Raw genomic sequence first — 15,354 nt, 5'->3', positions numbered from 1 at the left:
TCGTTGTGCAAACGCCTCACGGAGGCAGTGCAGAGATACTGAGAAAAGAACGGCCTTTGGCATGGGTTAGCATCACGTCTCTGCCACTTATTAGCTGCTTAGCCTTAGACAGATTTTTAACTTCCCTGGGATTGAGTTTTCTCACCTGCAAAAATGGGGATAATAATATCTATGACTATGAAAGTAAATCTTCTCTCAAAGGAGTTCATACCATGGAGATAAGCAGGGTGATAGTTACAAGGTGGTAGAGGAAGCGCTACCATGGAAACATGAGGTTGCCACTGTGGCACCCCTGCTGGCTCTTATCTATCACTCAGCTCCCTCACCCATCAGATAAAGTAAAGTTTCGGTGCTTTAAAAATGGGTCTAGTGTTTGCCATAAAAAAATCACTTCTGGTCTAACACCCTTGTAAGGTTTAGTTTGTGTAATCGCTGCCTCTCACTGTAAAACCAGAGAATATCCAGAATACAGCTTTAAATAACAGTAATCACAGACTCCCTGGATTCTGACAGACATGATAAATCCCACTTTAATCATGCACTAAAAGCACATGTCATCTGTTTGATAATCAGTCATCCGCTATCACTTGACCTAGCAATGAATTAATAAAGCAAAATATGTGAAAGCCCAAGGCAAATGTATGAAATACATTATTCCCAAGGGATCCACATGTGATCCCCACCTCCCACCCTCGTGGCAGGAAGGTTCCCTGCCAAGAGTGGCTTCTAAAATGGTACGTGAGGAGACTGGCTCACACTTACAAATTGGGTTAAATCTGGAAATTTTCAACACTATAAACAAGTGAGCTCTAAGATAAGTCCTGATATAAGCCAAGGCCGGAAGAGGTAACAGTCTTGGGAGGAATGGCTAACGCGTGTGTTAGTCACCTGGGTTTGAAAGGCTCCCTGTGAAATTCCCCAGTCTAGCGAAAAGCTCACACCCGTGTGCCCGGTGACCCAGCTGCCAAGAAGGCGCTCCTGAGCCTGAGCACTGAGGGTGCAGCTCCCCTCCTCCAGAGCCTGGCTGTTCCAAGACAAGGGCCTGAGAGCCAGAGCCAGGGCAAAGAGACTCGAGGGTCTCATTTGCCAGACGCACAGGTCACACCACCGTTTTCTTCACTGTGTTCCTAGATGTCCCCTGGTCCGAGATTTATCTTCTCCCTCCAGCAGCATGACACTAATGAAAGGTTTGAGAGATTGTAAGCAGCAGGCTATGAACACGTTACCTGGAATACTGAGAGAGAAAATACAGTGCCCCACTACTTATTCATTTTAAGATGATAAACCACGTGTAGGAGGACCCAGTTCATAAATGTCCTATCAGTAGAGAATGGTCGGCCCGGAGTGGAGAAGTTAGATAAATGCAGCCGGACTTCATCTCCTAAAACGCTTGGAGCTTATTGGCTAAAAGGCATTCTTTCAGATGATTTGTTAATGTGCCGGGAAAAACCTTGAATGTTATATTATAAATTAAACCAAAAAATCATGACAAAGAAGTGAGATCTGTAAACTGGGAGAAATATTTTCTTTTCTAACCTGAAATTCCAGGACATCTTCAAGTGCAGCCTCCAGTCCCACCATCAGTGACATATAGTCACGCAGGATAAACCCAGACACACTACACCTACAACACCCCCACACACACTTCAAAAAATATGTGAATCAAATCTTGATAAATAGTGTATCCTTGTGGCCAAGAGCAGACTCCATAAAGACACGTAAGTTAAAGCTTTGTGTCTGCACTTTTCTTCTTCTGAACATTCAGGAACATCATTTCATCTCTATAAACCTCTGTATCCTCATATTTCAAGCAGTATAAGTGTACCTGTACAGTTACATTGTTGCAAGTATTGACAGTTTATACAGGAGGTACTAAGCACAGTGCCAAGCATGGAGTGCATCCACTCTGCTCTAGTCCTCATTATAGCATAATCGCAGTTTCATTTAAAAGTCCCCCTGGAATCTACTATCTAGGATAAACAAGGCAAGTTCTTCCTTAAAACCAGGACTCCTTTGGTAAAGTGAACCTATCTTTCCCTGTTATTTTAATTTTATTAAATTATCATGAGAAGAAATAAGGTTGTACATCTAAAGTGCTTAGACTCATGCTGGCATTTAATGAGTGCTCAATGAGTGTTGGCTGTGATTGTTTTAGCATTATTGGTATCACTGACATTTTTAAAAGTCTTCTGGTTGACACAAGTCTGTTTGAACTACTTATTGAATGATGCACAAATTCGGAAATAAAGAAAGGGCCTATAAGAAATTATTTGGATTACTTGCAGAGGAAACCACTGGTGTTGGTGTATAATGAAAGAAACATCTACATGTTATAAGATTACAATAAAACCCTAACATTTCTTCATATAATTTACATCCCTTACATACAACCAGGGGCTTCAACCTGAGGTTTGCTTTTCCTTCCCTCTGGCTAAATCCATTTTCTTCATTATCACAAAGTCTCACCTGTAGCTTACTGTTTGGATTATTTGTTAAAATAGACTCCTGGAAAAAGCTCACTTTTCCTCAACATATTGGAAACATCTTTTGGAGCTTTGTTTCTAAGGCTACCACACCCATCAACATGAAGGAGGGTGTTGGGAGTCACCCAGGGGGTCTTGGTGCACAGAGGCAGTCACATGTGGTCCTTGAGCCTCAGTCCCCTCCGTGGCCCTCAGAGAGTCGTCTGTTCTCCTAGCTCCAGCATGTTACTCAAGGTTACAAAGGTGCTCTATTCACTTCCCTTTCTGTAACACTGGGATGCAAGGTGGAGAAACAGACTTTCAGCTTGTGTATTAGAAACTGAGTCAAATGGTGGTGGTAACACTTTTATTTTCATTTAGAAATTTATCAGCACCAGTAACTCTCTGATCATCGATTTGTATAAATTAACTTGCTAGCAGTTGACATTTGTTTCAGTTCACACAAACTTTGTTAACAAAGAAAAAGAAAAGGAAAAATACTGAGCCACAGAACCACATTTGAAGGTTGCCTGAACTGTAAAATGGCATCACTGTGACTGTCAGAGCAACAGGAGAGCGCTAGACCTGGCTGTTCTTTCCACAGAAATACGGACGAGAGGCAGTGTTTTAGCTGTGGTATTTAATCCCTGAAATGCTCGTCTGATTGTGTTTAATATAATTCTGAGGGCATTCTATCATTGTGAAGAAACCACTGGACATGTGTTTTAAAAGAAATTTGTGCTCTGTTTGGATGATTTTTTTTAATGTTCAAAAGCAAAAGACCTGATCCCCTTTAATAATATAAAGCACATTTGGGTCTAGATTATAAAACTCTGAGAAGCCATGCAGAGTCAAGGACAGACGTCAATGCCATGCTAAGGCAAGACAAATAACAAAACACAGGAGGGAAAGTGGACTGCTGGGTGGGCGGAGGAAACCATCTCTTAACAGGAAAGAGACCACAGTAGAGCAGCCCGCCTCCTCTGCCTCCTGCCGTCAAGCTCAGATCGTTCTCCCTTCTGGTTTGAGATGGGCTGTGTGGACCACTGCATCCCATTAAGGAACGAGTTGAAAACTCATTGTCAATGAGATCAGTTGAAAGCAGCTGTCCGCCATAGCCTCAATGTGCCACCCCAACAGAGCTGAGACTGTGCAGGACCCAGAAACCTCTGACTCGAGGAACGATTGGGGGTGTAGTTGTTGTAGGACCCTAGAAAAACAGTGTTATTTTAACCCGGAATTAACAACTAGTTAAGGTTGAAGTGGAGTCTTTGACCAAATTGTTGAGTTTGTGTTTCTTTAAATTATGCAAGACACTGTGCTTAGAGCTGTACATTATTTTAACAAGAAGAGAAAGACATAATTGTATAAATCTTGTTATCAAAACCCTTTGACAGCTACCCTTCAGGCAATCTTGCTTAAATTTTAGTGTGCCATCAAACCACCGAGGCGGCCAACAGAACTGGGGATCCAGTGTCTGCAAGAAACAACCAGCATGCAAGGTGCTCGTGCTGAGCTGAGATGAAATGTTCACGGGCCCCGAGGACTGAGAAGATGATGGTCCCACATTACACAAAACCTGTTAGCTGAAAATGAAAAGGTCCTATTTCTTGGTTTTTCTGGTTGCAAAGTCTTGATAATTCATTGCAGTGACTCTTTCCCCTTCCACTCCCCACCCCTGCCAGCATCCCAAGTCCATGCTCATTTCCCCCTCCGCTACTGAAGCACATGGTTCTGTCTCAAACCTGTGAAGTAATAAGGATTCCTCAGTCACCATTCTACTTAAAGTTTTATTATCTTTTATCCAATTGATTCTTAATTTGCACATAGTAGGCACTAAAATTTGTGGAATGTAATTGACTTCAAGGGGCAGATTACTTCCTTCACAATGGATTTTATTTTGTTCATTCACGGAAACAGAATTTTCTTCCAAGTTTGTAATGGTGTGCACAAACACTGTTGCATGAGCCGCCTGTCTCCCCACTGCTAGGAAATGGTCATAATGTTTAATTGCACAAAGTGCCTTTTTTTATTTTTTTTTCTCATCGAGAAGTTAAGGGATCTGCTGGCTTAGCAGGTGCCTCAAGTGTGCATAATTAGTTGCTAGGAATTGTTTAGCATAGGCTGATTAGTCTCAGCCAAAGGAAATTAAATTTTTTTTCTTCAACAAAGCCCTGAACACAGCTAGAGATTTTTGAAACCACAGTCATATCCGGTTTGTCTGGGAAGCCCAGACCCTGGGAGTGGGAGAGGCAGGAGATGGGGAGACAAGAACCAGAGCGATTACACATGGGAGCTATTTGATGCAGGCAACCATTCGAGGTCATGACCTGAGGGGACCTGAGTCCATCCTGCAAGATGTGATTCAGCTCCGACGTGGGCTTTGGTTGTGATGCAGAATGAAGCATGGCCCCTTAGCTGCCTGCTGCTTGCTTCCTGAGTTTATAACACCAGCTTCACTTGTAATCAAATGTTTGATCAAACATGTAATCAAAACAAAGTCTGTGTTTGCCTCTCCTGTGTTTGGCACTTGAAGAGACTGGCAGAAATGGAGGGAATGACCAGGACAGATGCTTCTTGCCCCTGACCCCATTGTTCAACTCTGTTTTAAATATATGCAGGACTAAGCCTTTTCTGTTCCTCTGTTACAATATCGATTTTTCACTTAATGGAGGGGATTTTGTCTCGCCTCATGGGTAACACTGGAAAGCGTACCCATGCTCTTCCTTGTTATGACCACTATGCAGCCCCTTTGACAGTGGGTAGCTGTCATGTGTGACAGTGATTATGTCTCTGCTAAGATGTCATTAGAAAAGACTGACAGTTCTGTACCAAGATGGGCATAATGATGACCTGCAACATTGACGTCAGTGAGCACTAGCTCACCAGCTGAACACCTGCTTTGCTCCTATAGTGAATTCCCACAAGGATTTCTTGCTAAGATGACCCACCATTAAAGTCATGACTGGGAGCCTGGCATGAAAGTCAAAATTCTTTTGCTTGAAGGCATTATTTTAAAGATTGTCCAATCAATCCTTCTGTAGTCTGAGTGAAAATTAAAGGAAATATTTTAATATCCATTTTATAAAGAGTCACAGATTCTTAACATGCTATAAATCAATACTCAGTATCTCTTGGATGATGTCATTACTTTAAATGGCATAGGCTGTTTGCCTCGGAAACAAGTCAGAGGTAGGAGGAGGACAGCTTATAACAAATGTTTGACTTGCTTCAGATTGCTTACTTACGATAAATGCTGTAGTTTGAAAACGTGAATATAATTCATTCATCTATCAGCAAATATTTACTGAACGTGCACTCTGTGTCTGGTACTGTTCTAGAAATATTATCTACTGATCGATTCCTTGTTATTTGGTCAGTTTTTAATTCACATGTAAGTGGATGAAACTTGAAGATTTAGTTAGTGCCTTACTGGTAAAGAAGTGTTAACGTAGACCTCATAATTCAATGCAATTTTGAGGCCCTTACTAAGGAACAGTGAACTGTATTAGCACTTTATTATTTTGTTTGCAAAAAAAGTGAAATGACAAGTATAAATTGGTTCTGTAGTACAATTTAAGTGTAGTCCATTTTAGGCAAACAAATATTTGGAAGAGAGGGGAGTGGGTTTATATACATATATGATGTATACACACAGCTATGATCGCTCATTTTCATAGGCATTAACTTGCATTATGCAAGGTCTCAGCTGGAGTGTTGGGTCCATTCACTTGCCTGTGTGATACAGAAATGTACACCTGTTAACCTAGCAAATCTCATTGTCCATCCAAAAGGAAATGCATAAAGAGAAAAGAGCTTGGGAATAAAAATAAAACAAATGCAGTCTAAACATACTCTAGGAATGTCCTATAAATTTACTTGTCTGGGCCTCAAGCTCTAACTACAAAATGGAAGAGTGATCCAGATCACCTCTTACAATCATGAAATGCTAGTTATACATCTACAAATGCCCATGAAAGGACACATGAAAAACTCTGACAGAGGATTCCATAGCTCTCCATGACTTTATGCTCAGGGGTTAAAAATACACCCCAGGCATTCCTGTCCTTTAGTATCCTATTATGGGACCATCTGCCACCAGATCATTCAGTATCTTCCCTCCACTTCTACTTTCAAACAAAGTTTGAATCAAGGGTTGACGTTGAGTAAATCACAAGAGTCATTGTGTTTGTTGTGTGATAGGTTGCTTTCTATAAAAGGCTCATAATGCCGCTTATGGATTTAAAATAAAGAGGTATCCTCAGGAAAGGTTCTTTAGAACCAATGTGAAGTGCTGCCCTGCTGCTCCATTGCTGTGCTGTCCTTTTACTCTCGTGATAAATGTTGCCAAGATTCTGCCTCCCTCGTATTAGGAATTATTGCTTTCACCCTGATGGACTTTGGCAAGCTATTTTTAGATAATATAGAACTTATTGCAGTCTGGTTCTTTGACCAATACAACATTTGGCTTCTAGATGATTGTCTGCTTTCGCCTGTCTCGGTGAGGACACTGAATGATGAGAATGAGGATGGGAGCTGGGAGTGGAAGCTGGCCAGGTGGCCATCCATAATTCAGTTTCAGCCTTTGCGGGATGTGCACAGCTAGACTGTCTCAGCTCTATTTTCAAATGCAGTATACTTGTAAATGAGAAAAGAATTTCACCAGGGTTGACTATTTCTACTTCTATGTAATGCAAAATGAGTAATTTTTTTAAATGGCTTCTTAAAATAGAGTATCAAGTAAAAAAAAAAAATCAGCATCTCCTGGGAAAATCTCTTACTGCCTTTTAAGAAATCTTAACACTGGATTCAAACCAAGATTTTAATTGGCTGGACTCTTGACAAGTTGAAAACTGAAGAAAACCTTTAGGCTTCCAGGATGCTATCCCTAAAACTGGTTGTTATGATCTGTATCCCCGGCCCGGTGCTCTGTACTTGTAAATATACTGTCCCAAACTTTGGGGATAATAAAAGAAAATATATTTCAATCAGCTTTATAAAGAAGCCAGATTTTAACACATAGTAAATGTGTTTTAGTAGATGCTGTATGTACATAAAGCACATTGCCTGGTTGTTAAGTCAGCACTGTGGGAAGCACTCGAATGCTCAGGTAAGAATGGTGGGGCGAATGGAGACTTCTGTTTTGCGCTTTGTGATTATACTCCAAATTGCATTTGCAAAGTAAACAGTCAAAGGTCTAGGTTACCGCTGCATAAGCAAAAGTGGTGCTGTTGATTGGATTGGTATCTGAGAGTTGGTAGTTTACGGTTGCAAAAATATGAAGAAGTGTGTGACAAATAGAATGTAAACATAAAGCAGTGTGACTTCCATTTTTTAAGTTAATTGCAGTTTACAGCCGTGTTAATCTTTCTGTTTTGTCATTGCTTAGAAAGACCTTGTTAGTTTTATGAAGAAATCATGAATCACTCCAAGAAGCACGTTCTACAGAGAAATCAAGTTCCTCAATTTGTGTTTTAAAACACAGACCACTTAGTTGGGAGAATTAATGTTTTCCCATGACAAAGCCTTGTTGCTGAATTAAATCCTTGTTACATGTAGTAGTTTGCCAAGCACAATGTGGTTCTTCTCAATCATTTGATGATTTCTTATTTTAACAACAACAAAGCAACCTTATAGTGTGTCCAGAAGTAACATTTGGGTCATCTGGCCTGACTAGATGTGCTAGATAATGTGTTTACTGAGACCACATACATCCTCATCTTTACTTAGACATCTCTTTTAAATGAATGTCCATATGCAAACTAGGAAGAATTCTTCTTTTCTATTTTAACCCTAGTATTTGCCATCTTAGATCAGTACTCCTATGTTCCAAGCCAGATTAAATTCTTTTCTAGATTTAACCGAATTATTTTACTCAAATTTGATGAATCCATCCTCTCTAACATCTTGACACCTACTGAGCTTCTTGCCTCCCTCTCACAGATATACTGAGCTTCTGTCTTTTCAGTTGTTTTTTATGATTCTGCAGATTATTTTCTTCTCTTTCTAAAAGGCAAATCAGTTCATTGCAGTGTACCTCTTCTTTTGTCAAACCATCATTCCTTTCCTGTTCTTAACCTCCCTCCTCTGGCCTTACTCTAAATGTCCCTGTTCCCTCCATTGGGCACTGAATGCCAGTTCACACTTTCTAGAACCCACTAACTCTGTGTTTCTTTATTTCCCTGCAATACTAATGATCTGTCATCTGCTTATCTGAAATATAACACTTCCTTTCATTTCCTTTGTTCGTCTACCTAATTATTCTTTGTGCCCACTGAGCCATTTTATTCCTTCTTTGCCTTCCTGTTACTGATATTCACTGATACTTATTTGTCAATGAAAGTAGCCCACAGGAAAATAATTTGCATTTTATATTTGCATACTTCTTACCATTTTTGCCTTTATGTGCACTATGGCTTGATCCCAACAATCCTAAGAGGTTGATAAGAATATATATCCCTCTTTTGTAGGAGAAGAAACCAATGTTTAGGGCATTTTCAACAACTTGTCCCACAGCTAAGCTGAGGTTAGTCCTTAGGTCTACCGACTCTTTCTACTGTACCATACCATATCACCTCTCTCTGGCAGAAGGACTGCAATCCTCTAAAAATCTTCACTGCATTAGAAACTGGATGGAAATTAACCAAACCCTTCATTGTACCTTTGCAGATGAGAGTCCCTACACTAAATCCGCCAGCCAGACAAAGCCGCCTGATGGAGCATTGGCTGTGAGGAGACAGAGCATCCCAGGTTAGACCAGATTGTTGGATTTTTCAGCTGTTTTACTTTTGAACCCTGTTATTTGGTGATCCTAAATAATCCCGCCTTGGTAATAAAAATATGCTATTCCATAGGGCACAAACTGCATTCCATACAACTTGTTCAAACAATATTCATGAAAGCTAGACTTTGGAAAAGCTTGCAAACTTGTGAGAATTCATCTTGTGTGAAAATTCTTTGTGAAGTGACTTGAATTTCAATTATCTCTCACTCATTTACTTGCTCTCATCTCTGTTTTCAGGGGATGAGTTTCACAGAAGCATCTATTTCTTTTCTGAGTCACAACCGGCAGAACAAAGGGGTTCAAAATTGCTATAGCAAATCATGCATGTGCTGAATAAAAATTATTCCTTTCTTCTTATCTCTTTGAACCTGGATTTACTTCCACTGGACAACTCTTGTAAAATTCTGGAACTTTCTTTCCCTAGGAAACTGTGATCAGGATTCTTGTAATACTTTAAGTGATACCTGTTTTCTTCAACAAAATATTCTCCAGCGATATCTTTAAAGGTCTTTACCCCAAAACTTCAATATTTTAAGGCTTTGAATTTGATAATGAATACCTTCTTAAATTAAAGGAGGAATGAAATTTAAAATGTTATTTAAACTTTATCTGAACTAGGTAATACATGGAAAACTTCTAATGCAGGCAACTATACTTAAAAGAAGGGTTAAAAGCAGTAATACATTTAGAAATTTATCAAAAATAATGTCTTCATATATTTTATACAAGTAAATTGAGTACAGCTATATCCCAGAGAGTTTTAGAGTATAGTCAATTTAGCAATTCAGGAGAAACAAAGCAGTGTTCTCAACATTAAATTGAGAGGTTTGGCAAATCTGTCAGTGAAAAGGGAAATTTTCCACTTGAATAAGGAGCAAGACGAGTTCAGTTCTGAGCAGCCCTGTTTATGATTATTATTTATGTGTATAAGAACTATATGTGGTTATTTTTATTATTATTCTAGAGGCTTACATTCATTATGAAAATACATAGCTTAGGAAGAGGCATGTTGTGAATGAGCTTTTAAGATTCTAGAGTAATTTGAACTTAATAATTAGATGGCATCACCCAGTCCTAAGATTTCTTCAGTTCCATCCTATAAAACATTGGTCTTAGTGCTGGTCACATTTAGAAAAAGTATTGAAGTCAGCTATGGGCTGTGTTCTCAGCTTTCTCTTTCTCTGCATTAAGGAAGCACCCAAAGTTTGAAGTTCAAGAGTGCCATCGATCCCTTCTTGTCTTCTCTACATTAGCTGATATTCAGTATTCTTCTGTAGGAAAGAGTGAAAAGAATTCCCAATGTCATAAGCACTTTAAGTGAAATGAAACAAAAGTACTCCTGATCATCATGTTTTCCTTTCATGGGTTCTCCAATGTCATAAACTAAATTGTAACATGTGTTTGAGGGCCCAACTTTTCCTTAAAGTCACTGAGTCATTTTTAAAATTACATGTTAGGTATAGAGAAGTTGTTCATCATAATCCTTAGCTCATGATACTTAACTGATTCTTCATTATAGAATTTTCCCTTCTGTTCCTCCTTATGACAGTTTAAGTCACTGGAATCGTGAGTTCTTTTTTTGTAGGCTTCATAGGTTATTTTCCTGGAATTTGAACATGGACAAAGTGTTTTGTTCCTCTCTCATAAGGTAGTGGCCAAAAGGGTCAAAGTTCTTCAAAGTCTTCTTCATTATTTAGAACAGTCCAAGCAAACAGAGCTGAGAAAGCAAAGTGGTTAATAGCTGATTATTACAATATTTACTATTATCTTTAAGGAGAAAAATCAAAGAACTTCTTGGATGCTTCCTAACTGACCTCTGACACTTGGAGTTCCTTCCAAACCCTTACTGTAGTCTTAAAAGTACCAATTCTGGTTCTGACAAAAGGAAGGGAGTCTTCCCTGATCAATGGCCAGGAAGTCACTTAAGACAAAGAGGGATCATAACCAGTGACCTGCCATGTCTACCTTTACCCCTACTAAGTCCACAAGGGGAAAATGGAAAGAAGAAAAAGCCGGGGGAAAGCACGCTCTTTATTATTTGCTGGAACTTCAGCTGAAAAATCTCAGTGTTCTCCTGATGAACTAAGTTGGACCACATGGAGCTATAAGATTAAAATGCAAATTCACAGCCTTTGAGCCTTTCCCCTGTGTTTACCATCTAATTTTTCTTTATTCAAAGGTATTAATTATTACTACCTTGGTAGCAAGAAGAGATGTGTCTGGAGAAAAGTACACTGAGGAAGTGAAGGAAGCCATAAAGGAGAGCTCCACTCATTTACCAGCCCTGGAATCTTCCCAGTTCAAAGGCACCGCTCAGTGCAGAGGCAGCCCCAGGCCATTGCTGCCCCAGTGACTAGGGTGTAAGCAAACACCAGGAAGCTATAAAGGAAATCTTAAAGGGGCAATGTCTTTTCTTCCACTCCCAGTGATCCTAAGATAGTGATTGAATTCAACCTCAACTGTTGAGCACTTTTTCTAATGGAAGAGGGTGGGGAGTGTAGGGTAGTGAAAGGATTTTAAGCTTCTCCATCCAAGTTTTATGAAAGCTTAGGCTGTTCTTTGAAATTTATTCTACAAATACAGACCTGTTACCTCTGGAGCAATTTTTTATATATATATATAAATAGGAAAAAAATTCTTAATATGGGCTCCATATTTTTCATAGCATAAAAAAGAACCTTTTAATTATTCTGTCTCAAAAAGGTAACCTTGAATATTAACAGAAATATAATTTGCTTTTCAGTCATATCAAAATTTACTACCCCCCAAAAACTTTACTACCCCATCTAAGCTCAGAATTACTACAACCGTTATTTTATAATCACAAGTCAAATATATGCCAACATTAAATAACAATTCTAAGTGTAAATCCCTCATTGCCCTCCTTTGCTCTACTCAAAAAAAAAAAAAAAAGAGAGAGAGGGAGAATGGATTAAACATCTCTTAAGAACAAAATACATTTGCTTTGGATAAAGGGTAAATGTATTATTCATGTTATTTGGAAACTCATCATTTTAATCGTGTCTCATTTGGCATAAAATGTGTAAGAAGAAGATTTTTAATTTTATGTTTTTGAAAAATTTTAATAATAATGATAGTAACAAAAAATGATGAGTGTCCTTATGATATTGGAGTTTAAATTTAAAGACTTAACTTTTTGGTAATAAAATATTAAGGATGAATATTTTTAATCTCATTTACACCCATTTTTTTCCAGAGAGATAAATTTCAAGTACAAAGGTATTTTTAACTAAACACATGTATGTTTATTAAAAAGAATCTATTGATTTGATTCTTTTCTATTTGACAAATTACTGGTGTATTAAAGTTTGACCACTTGAATGGTTTGTCCAAATTATTAGAGGAAATCTGTACAGACTCTTGGTTTGACAGTTTGCAATAATTTGTGGATTTACCCAGTTGAAGATGAGGCAGTTAGTGAAGGGAAGACAGGATACTACACTAGATCTCAAAGACTAGAGTTTATGTATTATTTGACTTGCTTTTCCTTTCTGGGTAGGGTAGCTTTCTTTCTGAGGCTAGTCTTGACAAAGAATTCTGGGCAATTCACAAACACAAGATGGTATCAAGCACTCACATCTATTGCATTTGCAAACTTTGGTTTCCCAGAAAACAATATCTTAACTGTGTAGCCAGAATGAAACCACAAATTATGGTGAGATTTTTTTCCCTTCCAGAAGATATAGGAAAATACAGACCAATTTCATCCTATAGAATAGAGTTCATACAAATAAAGCCTTTTTTGTTCACATTTGGGTGTTTGAAGGGGGGTAAAACTATGAACATCCAGGATCATCAACACCTGTCGAAAAATCAATGTCTGGAAAATAATACAGCACCCTTGGCACCATGGAGAAGCTGACCACCTTGAATTAAGGTGAAAGGGCAGTGATTTTGAAGGTGCTGCCCTCTCTTTTCAGCATTTGCCTCTCTTTGTTAGCACGCAATTTGATGGTTCATTGGTCTAAATTTTCATTATTAGAGCAAGTATATAGTGTGGCATTTGCAGTAAGATTTTATAGCTATAGCAGTGTTTGGGTGTATAAAGATCAGTTACTCTGATTTTCATGCCTGGTTCTGCTTCCTCTGTTTAGTGCCACCATTGAGCCCTCCAAGACAATGGGTGAATTTCACAGATAGGAAACCAAAGTCAGTTGAATCAAGCAAGGGTGAAATGCCATACAAAGAGTAGTGCTGGGCAATGCATATTATAGAAAATTATCACATTGTACACTTTAATTATCTTACCTCTTTTTTTAGTTTCACCTTAATAAAGCTAGAAAAATAAGTAATAAAGGGCCATTGTATTTGCAACACACTCTCAAATGATTTAGAAAAAAATAAATGTCTTTGTATGTGGATGAAGAAGTGCTTCACAGTGTTCCTGAAACTCATAATTTTCCAATTATTTCAAAGTAATTAAAAAAAACATGATGTACCCAAATTTCTCAAGTCAAATTCTACTATAAGTGAGAGAGTGACCCACATAGGAAAATACCAAGGGACAAGGACCTTTGCTACACAGTCAGGCTGTCCCTACATCCTCAAAAGCACCCAGTGGGCCAGGGCAAGTACATCAGGGACCTAAGGTCTAGGGTGTACCCCAGAAGAGCCTCAAAGTCAGCATTAAAAATCCAAAATACTGATGTTTACATGTGTTAGGATTACTGAATATTTAAGATGGAGAGATCTAGGATGGCAGAGGAATAACTGAAACCTACACTAACCTCCTCCCAGGACCAATCTGGAATTACTACTAAATTATAGAGAAATCATCTTAAATAACTAACCAAACACTAGCTGGAGAGAAGCCTTACAACCATGGACAGACAGAAGAAAACACTTCAGCACAACATGATTGGTGGGGAGTGCAGAAGAGGCCTGTGCTATCCCACAGGCAGCTGTTGAAGTGCTTAAGGGATATTTCAGTGGCCAGGGGTTTCCCCCTGAGAAGCGTGGGATCTAAACCCCAAGATGGGCTCACCAGCCTATAGCACCAGAGCCAAAATGGAGCCCAGATATAATCCAGTTGTAAAAATCAGCAGGGGTTTTATTGGCCAGGGAGAGATGGCTGGGGATGGAGAGAGCCTCTGAAAGGACCAAAGCACAAACTTTCATTTGAAGCCAATACCCTGGGTGCTGGGAAAAGGAGGGCAGACTGAACTAGAGACATTTGAGAAGAGTCTGGGGTTGATGGCTCTGGAGAGAGAACTGAGAGAACAGCCACCATCAGAGCGGCTGACCCCTGTGCTGAGTCATCCCCCATACTGCAGGGGGGATGAAAAAGTCATCTTTTTCAGGTAGAGCACTCCTCTCTCAGTGGCATCAGCCTGAAGGGAAGCAATATCCCTGCCTGCAGGAATTTCTCTGCCCCACACTGTGGTGCTTGCACCTGACAGCTGACTATGGGTAGATTAGATTAACACCTGATCAGATGGATGGTCGATTAGTTTAATATCTAAGGTGGAAAATACAAAGAAGCAGCCAAAATGGGAAGACAATGAAATAGACCCCAAATGAAAAAGCAAAAAAATTTTCCAGAGAACTAGATGAAATGTAAGTAAGAAATTTATCACATACAGAGTTTACAGTAATGATTATAAGGATATTCAACACCTTGAAAAAAGACATAGAAATCATAAAAAAGAATCAGTCAGAAATAAAGAATGCAATATCTGTGATAAATAATACACTGGAAGGAATATACAAGGGGTGTCCAATCTTTTGGCTTCTCTGGGCCACACTGAAAGAAGAATAGTTTTCTGGAGCTACACATTAAATACATTGTGACATGTAATCACATGTTTGTATTTATAAACACATAAATGTTTATAACATTTATGATTTTAAAAACCTCAACAAGGTGGGAATAGAGGGAACATACCTAAACATAAAAAAGCCCATATATGACAGATGCACTGCCAGCATCATACTCAATGGGCAGAAACTACAAACATTCCACTTAAGATTGGGAACAGGACAGAGATGTCCATTTTCACCTCTCTTATTCAGCATAGTACTGGAAGTCCCAGTGAGAGCAATCAGACAAGAAGGAGAAATAAAGGGCATTCAAATTGCAAAATACAA

General features: G+C 39.0%; 1 protein-coding gene across 7 annotated transcripts in view; it reads left to right on the top strand.

Moving 5' to 3' along the window:
• The window catches only part of GRIP1 (glutamate receptor interacting protein 1), a 661,834-nt gene that overhangs the window by 462,286 nt on the left and 184,194 nt on the right, over nucleotides 1-15,354 (top strand). For all 7 annotated transcript variants that reach the window (XM_037136010.2, XM_037136013.2, XM_037136011.2 and 4 more), the window contains exon 2: nucleotides 9,132-9,212. In XM_037136010.2, coding sequence (XP_036991905.2) covers nucleotides 9,132-9,212 — 81 coding nt within the window. The remainder of the gene's footprint in view (nucleotides 1-9,131; nucleotides 9,213-15,354) is intronic.

Source organism: Artibeus jamaicensis, unplaced genomic scaffold (genome assembly GCF_021234435.1).
Source record: "Artibeus jamaicensis isolate MK-2021 breed Jamaican fruit bat unplaced genomic scaffold, CSHL_Jam_final contig_233, whole genome shotgun sequence".
Taxonomy (NCBI): Eukaryota; Metazoa; Chordata; class Mammalia; order Chiroptera; family Phyllostomidae; genus Artibeus; species Artibeus jamaicensis.
This window is presented reverse-complemented; position numbering and strand designations above follow the sequence as displayed.